This window comes from Hibiscus syriacus, unplaced genomic scaffold (assembly GCF_006381635.1).
Source record: "Hibiscus syriacus cultivar Baekdansim isolate YM2019G1 unplaced genomic scaffold, ASM638163v2 tig00017446_pilon, whole genome shotgun sequence".
NCBI lineage: Eukaryota > Viridiplantae > Streptophyta > Magnoliopsida > Malvales > Malvaceae > Hibiscus > Hibiscus syriacus.
In genome coordinates, this window is record NW_024062407.1 from 483,464 (window position 1) to 492,045 (window position 8,582).

The 8,582-nt window shown below is 33.2% G+C and overlaps 1 protein-coding gene across 1 annotated transcript; it reads left to right on the plus strand.

The window, feature by feature from the left end:
- Positions 1 to 1,341: 1,341 nt before the first annotated feature.
- On the plus strand, positions 1,342 to 2,308 carry LOC120208761 (nucleolar GTP-binding protein 1-like). The gene is made up of 2 exons (XM_039207946.1): positions 1,342 to 1,688; positions 1,747 to 2,308. The coding sequence occupies exons 1-2, from the start codon at positions 1,342 to 1,344 to the stop codon at positions 2,306 to 2,308; spliced, it is 909 nt and encodes a 302-aa protein (XP_039063877.1).
- Positions 2,309 to 8,582: the final 6,274 nt, after the last annotated feature.

The following is an 8,582-nucleotide window of genomic DNA, read 5'->3' on the forward strand; positions in this document are numbered from 1 at the left end:
ATAGGATGATAAAATTCATTCAAACCACTGATTATTCAATGTGGGATATTATTACCGACGGAGCGTAAATCCCTTCCAAGAATCAAGGAGAGCTAGTTGTACAGAAGGTCAAGTTGGAATGGATCGATTAATATTGGCTTTGCACATCATATTTTGTGCATTAGGCCCCGTTGAGTATAGTAGGGTGTCTTCTTGATCAAATCCAAAAGATATTTGGGATAAGCTTAAAGTCACACATGAGGGTACAACTCAAATGAAGAAATCGAAGATTGGAATTATCACACTTAATTAAGATAATTTCAAAATGAAGGCCAATGAAGACAACAAGACCATGTCAGATTATTTTACCACTATCATCAATGAGTTGAAGGCCTTTGGGAAATTATACACAAATAAATAAATAAATTATGAGAAAAATTCTTAATATCTTGTCAATGACTTCGAAGTTTTTACAATTGATGAGCTCATTGGGTCTCTTCTCACCCATGAGATAAGACTCGAGAATGATGAAGAGAAGAGAGTGGAGAAGAAGAAAGTTGGGATTGCTCTCAAGTTCACCAAGGAAGAAAGTGATTCCATCGAGGAAGAAGATGAAGAAATGATAATGTTTACCAAAATATTTTGAAGATTCATGAAGTCCAACAAAGGAATAAGATTTCAAATAAATACGGGCTTCAAAAAATCTAAGGAGAAGGACCCCTTTATTTGTTATAAGTGCAAGAAAAAGGGACATATCAAGTTTAAGTGTTCTCAATTGAAGAAGAAGTGGTCAACCAAGAACGCACAAAAAAACACATTTAACTACATGGAGCAATGAAGAATTCTCCGATGAAGAAGAATAAGAAGTAACCAACTTGTGTCTTATGGCCATCGAGGGAGAAACTATGGTAACCTCTAGTTCATCTAATTTAAATGAATATTCTTTTGATGAACTACAAGAGGTCTATGATGATTTTGCCTTATAATTTGAGATCATGCTTTCAAAGAATAAGAAACATATTTCAAAACTGAAAAACAAAAATGATCAATTAGTTAAGACCAATAATGAGCTTGGGTGTAAGATGAAAGATATGGAAATCAAACTTGATTAATTTGAAAAGAAATATCAAGATTTGCATAACTTACTTTCTATGGTTCATTATGATAATTAAAAGGAACTTATGATCTCAAAGCTTCTTTTAAAAAGGTTGGATTAAACCGATTTCAAAAAGCTCAAACTTCTAAATCAAACCATGTTAAAATATCTTTAGACAATAAAAACATAACAAGTACCTCAAGTATCAAGTAAATGATACACCTGGAATTTTGGACCGATCATTTGAAGATCGAAACATTATTGAGATGTGCAGTATTACAGCATTGGCTCACTTACGAGCTATATTGTTGTTCTTTTTGGATATATTTGGGTCATGTGGGTATAACATTGCCCAACAAGCAGTTTTTTTTCACAGCATTAAATCTCTCTTCATGAACAAACCCTTGATCATTGTTTGCAATAAGACTGATCTGCAGTCATTTGATGGCATATATGAGGAAGATAGGAAGTTGGTCATGGAGATGAAATCTGAAGCCTTGAAGACAGTGATTGGTCAAGGAGGTGAGCCTAAAAATGAAGAAGGGGTGCTATTGACTATGAGCACTTTGACTAAGGATGGGGAAATTACTATGAAGAATTCTGCTTGTGAAAGGTTGTTGAATCAAAGGGTTGAATCAAAAATGAAATAGAAAAAATGACTGCCTTAATAGGTTTCATGTTGCACTACCTAAACCACGAGATCAGAAGGATAGGCCTCCTTGCATACCTCAGGCAATTTTGGGAGCTAAAGCTACGCAAGCAACAGAGGAGAAGAAGAGAAAAAATGAAAAGGATTTGGAGGAGGAGAATAGTGGTGCTGGTGTATTCTCTGATAGCTTGAAGAATGACTATTTATTAGCAAATGACGAATGGAAAGAGGATGTACTGCTTGAATTTCTAGATGGTCACAATGTGTATGAATTTATTGACCTAAATATCTTGTTAAGACTTGAAGAGCTGGAGCGTGATAAGGGTCTTCTGCAAGCGGAGGAAAAAGGTGATGACTTTGAGATGGATGGTGAAGCTGAGATTAGGAAAAAAAGCTTGCTTATTCAACAACATATAATGAAGAAAAGAAGCGCAGAAAGTTGGCCTGTTGTACAAAGAAAATTTGACACAGATATACAGTTTAACACAGAGAGAATGGGCAGGCAGCTATCTTCTTTGGGGCTGGATCCATCTCTTGCAATTAATTATGCTCGTAGCAATTCAAGGGGCTGGAAAAGGGAGTGATATATTGAGTGGGGAGAGTGATAACTGTCGTTTTGCTATCAAAATAATTCTGGCTTCTTAATAAGTAAAAAGAGAGAGAGAGATTATAATAGAGAAGCAGGGTCGATCCACAGGGACTCTGGTGTTTCTGATTTAGTGGACTTTTTGATTTAGGAGAAAATATATATTTTTTAGATAAAGATAAAAAGATAAGAATAAAATAATAAAATAAATAAATATAATTCTTTTAAAAGGGAAGATAAGGATAAAATAATAAAATGATGATTATAAGATAATGATAAAGATAAAAAGGGGGAGTTTTTAAATTGTTTAAAGAAATAAAATGTGAAAAAGATTAAATAAACAAATAAATAAATAAAATAAATTGAGATAAAGAAGACTTATGGTAAGAACAATCTCAGGCTTCAACTTTGCCTCAAATTCCTCGGATCATCAAAATAGATTTTTACTTTAAGATTCACGTCGGATACTTGTCTGCAAGGACAAATCCTTGTGACTGCTTTGTATACTGAATATCCAAGTGCACTCTTAAATTTCGGTTTGTGAGTTGATCTAAGCACAAATAATGTTCTAGATCTTTAAAACGTTGAAGTTCAAAAAGCTGCCGACTCGGATTATGTTGTTTCAATAATAACTGATTGCGATCTCAGTTTCATCTTAGCAAACAATTTTGCTAAGTGTGTTCATAGGAAGTTGAATGTACTTCAATAAGCTGATCCTTCCTCGCATGTTAACCATAACAACATCTAGACAAATGTCGGCTTTTGGTTTTGAAAATCATTTTAATTTGAAAATAAGTCCAGAAAACAGAGAGAGATATCTGAAGCGATTTAAGTGCCTTACATCTCTCACGTTTGGAATTGAGCCTTCGCTTTAGCCTTTGACTTAAAATAAAATTAGCTAAGCATGACCAGAGTCGTACTTAGTATATTTGAAAACAAAACTTTAAAATAAAATAAAAAATTTCGAAAACTTGAAAGGAAATAAAAGAGAATTTTTTTATAAAGCTAGAGAGAAGAAGAAGAGTGTATTATCAATTGTTAAGAGATGTGTTTGTAGGCTTACCCTGAGAGGGTATTTATAACCTTCAAAATCCTGAAAACAAGGTAAAGATAATCCTAAAATAAAGAAAATAAATCCTAATTAAAATACTTAAAACTATTTAAACTAAAATACCTAAAACAAAGATAAGATAAAATATAATATTGAAAATAATATCCTAAAACATGAGTTTAATTTAAATCTGAATTATAGAAACATGCGGCTGATCCATTCTTTCTTCTAGAAGTGCTGACTGGACTTTCTAGAAGGTGCTGACATCATCACCTCATCAGATGTTTCATGCCCAAAGTCATGCCCACTAATCCAACCTTGATTCCAAAAATTTTAAAAAAACTGTAGAATTCTATCCTTTTAGTGCAATTTCCATAATCTAGCATCCTGCACTAAAAATGAATCAAAACTAACAAATAAGCCACATAAACCAATGATTACGGAGCAATTTAAAAACAAAATAGTAACTAAATAAAGCACTTATCAAATTTCGCCTCATTTATTCAATGCTTGTCCTCAAGCATTCCACAATTAACATATCAAAAATCATAAGTTGCCATCTTCAATTTCAATTTATTTCTCAAATTTCCAATCGAACTAAGTCCATGACATTTGCCGAATTCAAGTTACAATCAAGCAAAGACAAAACTAAGAAAATTTAAAGTAAGCAAGATATCCCAATTAATTGTTAATTTCAATGAAACATTACTTAATATATCACAAAGATTCACACATATCCGCTCAAAGTGTTTGGGGTAAATGAAATCACTCAAACCGAAACTAACCAAAATATTACCATAGGCTTGGAATCCAATCAAGTCTCCACTACTAAAAGTGAACATAATGCAATAATCAAGGGGTCTTTAAACATGGTGTAACGGGCTTAGGTTAGGGTAGGGAAAAGGCCATGATGATCGGGTTAAATACCAAGACAAGAGATTAATACAATTAGGAACAATCCACGAACTAACATGAAGCATAATAAAACAAGGACAAAGAATAAATGAAAGGCAATTGGAACAATCAATTTTCCTTTTTTTTTCTTTTTTCTGTTCAAAACAGTGTACATTTTTTTGCTGTTTGAAACAATGAACAATTTTTTTCAACTTTTTTTTTCGTGGAACAAGAGTGATACAAGATCTCAAGTATCAGTAAGGGTGTGAAAAGAGAGGAAAATAAAAAGAAACGCTTTGGGTTTAATTATGAGGTGTAAAAAAGGAAATGGAAATAGGCTCAAATGTGGTTCACTAGTGGATATGTAAATGGGTAGGCTTTTTGCAAAAGTGAGTTTATCCTAGGTGCCCTTATCACATTAAAACATTATGCTCAACATGTAGTCTCGATATGCATTGTGATTACAAATTCTAGAATATTCTAATTAGTATGGCACGCTCAAATCAAACAATGAGAAAGAAAGAAAATGTATGCTCGTTAGGCTTGAATCTCACAAGAAAAGTTTATATGAACTGAGTCAAGTTCATCTCTATCAACAAAAGAATGAAATAACTTTACTTAACAATTCCAAAAATTCACCAGCTATACAAATCACCATCATGCAAATTAAATTCGATCAAAACATGGTCACAATCCCAAAGGAAGCAAAAGTATAAAGTAAATTTCAAGATAAGCAACTAAAGATTCCAACACATCAATATCAGAACAACTTAATTCCAAACAATCAAATAAGCAAGCGAAAAATTTTGATAGCAAATTCTACCCCCTCGCGTAGACCATATTATCCCAATATGAATATTAAAGCACAAGAGAGGGAACAAAAATACTCCCTTGATTTAATGACGACCGCGGTAGCGGCCACGACGAGACGAACTATTGTAGAGTAGATTGTCCGATCGAGAAGACACTAGAAGATATATTAAAATTTTCTGTAAAACAAAAATCAAGAAAAGATATATCATTCCAAGATTTCATTCTAAAGGAAGTAGACTTCAAGAAAAGAACTCAATCAAGCTTTATCCTTTTTTTCTTTTTTTTTCATAGTTCAAACCAAAATTGTTATGATGTGTTTTTTATTCCGAACAAAAACTATACTGCTTTTTTTTACACTGCACTATTCTTTTCGAACTTTTCTACACAGTTCGAACCAAATCTATTTTTTTCTGCACTGCAATGCTCGAATCTATTGTGTATTTTTTTGCAGTGTTCGAACCAAATCAGTTTTTCTGCACTGTCTGAATAGTGTATTTCAAAATTCTGCTTCCTTTTTTTCGAATGATTCTTCCTTTTTTTGTTGCCACACGATCTCTTCAGCCTTAGGGTCGAGCTTTTTGCCATTTTTTCGCTTTCGATTTGATAAATTCTTGATTCTATCTTGCTTAAAATTCAAGTAGGAATAACGGTGTACCTAAAATATCAAAAAAAAAAATTAAAAACAAAAATAAATCATAAAAATAAAATTAACAATAAAAATAAAAATTGAACAAACAAAAAATAAAAATAATAATGTTTTGCCTCCCATTAAGCGCTATTTTTAACGTTGTTAACTTGACTACCTGATTCAGACTATAGGTTTTGAGAGAAATACTTCCTCCACTTCATACATTTTTCCAACTAAGAACTTCCTTATGAGAAATTCTATGATCGTATAATCCTTTTATTTTTTTCTTGTAGATTTTGGCTTTCTCATAGGCTTTTCTTCGGATCCTTTTTAGCTTTGAAAACTTATCCAAAATAATAAACCGGTGAGGTAGCATTATCTCCTAAAAAGGCATTCATTAAGTGTTTCGGCATTTGTTTCAATTTTACCTCAGGTGCCTATAAAACAAAAGGTAAAATTTTAGTTTTAGAGGAAGGTAAAAATAAATAAGAATTGATTAAAAAATATTTTCAAACTCCCTTTTTTCCTCTTTGTGGCAAAGTTCAAGAGCCATGGAAAGATTAGATTCAATATATTCATCAATTAAAGGATAAAAAATATCAACATAATTAATTCTTTCACCTCAATCTGGGTATTTCATTGCTTTGTAAACATCAAATTCAACGATCTCACCATCAAATTTCATTGTCAGTATACCACTTCTAACATCGATGTTTGTATGTGCGGTGCTTAGGAAGGGTCAGCCTAGGAGTACTTTGGAATAAGTATCAGACCTATCATGTTTTATGTCAATGACATAGAAATATGCAGGAAAAAATTACATCGACCTTCACTAAGACATTTTCCATCATTCCTATTGGATAGATCACGGGTCGATTAGCCAACTGTATGGTTACTCCCATTTCCTTCAAAGGCTCGTTAGTAATCATTTTATAAATAGAAAATAACATAACGTTAATTGAAGATCCTAAGTCACACATTACATGTTTAATTTTAAAATTACATATTTTATAAGGTATGGAGAACATACCTTGATCCTTCATCTTTGGTGGGAGCTTTCGTTAAAAATTTCTGGAAACATGTTGTCCCAAATTTACCTTTTTATGCCCTATTAATTTCCTCTTTATAGTGCAAAGCTCCATTAAAAATTGAGCATACCTCGGTACTTGTCGAATTACTTCAAGAAGAGGTATATTAACTTGAACTTTTCAAAACACCTCTATGATCTCCCTTTCTTCAGCTCTTTTATCAAACTTTAACAACCTTGATGGGAAGGGTGGCACGATTTCATGAGAAGAAGAAGGAGGGTGTGCGTCAGATGTACCTTGTATTTCTGGAGGTGGCATTTCTTCTTGTTCTTCCTAATGTGCAACTTTTTCTTTTGGAACTTTGGGTGACACGATTGTTCCACTTCGGAGTATGATGGCACTAACATTCTTCTTAGATTTAACTCCGTTTGAGAAAGTAATCTTTCTTGTTATTCCAACTCTTGAAAATGTGTCTCAGTTCGACTTTGGAATTTTTCGTGGGATGCAACCAGCTTTTCCTAGGATGGAACCAGTTTTTCAAGGGATGTAACCATCTTTTCTTATGAAATTGCTATTTTTTCTATGATTTTGCTCCAGTGATGGCTTTTGCGTTTGCTGTTGAGGGGGAGGTCTTGGTTGATAAGCTGGCCTTTGATTCACCGCATAGTTGAAATTTGGGTGGTCTCGCCATCCCAGATTATAAGTATTGCTATATGGGTTACATGGTATTTGTAGAGGACATTGAAAGTTTCCTACGGCGTTGATTTTTTCTTTTCCTTCTTCTTGTATCATCGGTCAATATTCCGTCGGATGGTGTAGCTTCGTGCATATCTCACATACTCTTGTTGCCCCAGATTTTCCTACAACAAGTGAATTAACTACTTAAGTTAATTTATCTAACTTATTTTCAAGGGAAAATGTACTTATCTCTTGAACCCGTCGGTTGGGTTCACTTGAAAACTGTTGAGAGTTGGCTTCCATGGTTGAAATCAATTCTCTCGCTATTGTTGGGGTCACGTTGACTAATGCTCCTCCTCGTTCGGAGGTAAATAAAATAATCAATCTTTAGCCAAGTCAGCTAAAGAGAAAGGGAAAGCCCTCAATTGAATTTGATCTTCGGTAACTCCCTGTGGTTTCATGCTAGTGCAAACCACATGGAACTCCAACAAGTGTTTCTACGGATCTTCAGTGGGAAAGTCATGGAAAGTAGGAAGAAGATAGATAAGTCTCGTCTTTAACTGAAATAGAGTCCTGCCATTAGGAAAAGTGATGCATAAGGGCGTATGAGTGACAGGAGCTAAGGCTAGCTCTTGGATCGTTTGTTCTTCTTCTTCTGCCATCGAGATGTATCTTCGTTATATGCGTCTGCTTCAGAGTTTATCTCTAGATTCGATTTCATTTCTGAACTATTCTCTTCTTGTCTCTTTCTTTTTCTCGAAGCGTTTATGTGTGGGTTCTTCGTGCTCGTGCTTTGATCTCCAGGTCAAGATCTACTAATTCACCCGGGTTTCTTTTGGTCATAAATAAAAAAAAATCAGTATAGTCCCCAATAATGGCACCAATTTGATAAATGTCATTTTTCTATCAAAATAATTTCGGCTTATTAATAAGTAAAAAGAAAGAGAGTAGAATAGAGAAGCAGAGTCAATCCATAGGGACTTTGGTGTTTCTGATTTAGTGGACTTTTTGATTTAGAAGAAGATATAATTTTCTTAGATAAAGATCAAAAAATAAGAATAAAATAATAAAATAAATAAATATAATTTGTTTAAAAGGGAAGATAAGGATAAAATAATAAAATAATAAATAATAACTATAAGATAATGATAAAGATTAAAAAGGGAGTTTTAAAATTGTT

Bases quoted from the DNA above. Each gene is read 5' to 3' on its own strand.
- LOC120208761 (XM_039207946.1), top strand. From the start codon at position 1,342: ATGTGCAGTATTACAGCATTGGCTCACTTACGAGCTATATTGTTGTTC. The intron at 1,689-1,746 runs GTTGTTGAATCA...CTGCCTTAATAG, and splicing joins AAGAATTCTGCTTGTGAAAG to GTTTCATGTTGCACTACCTA.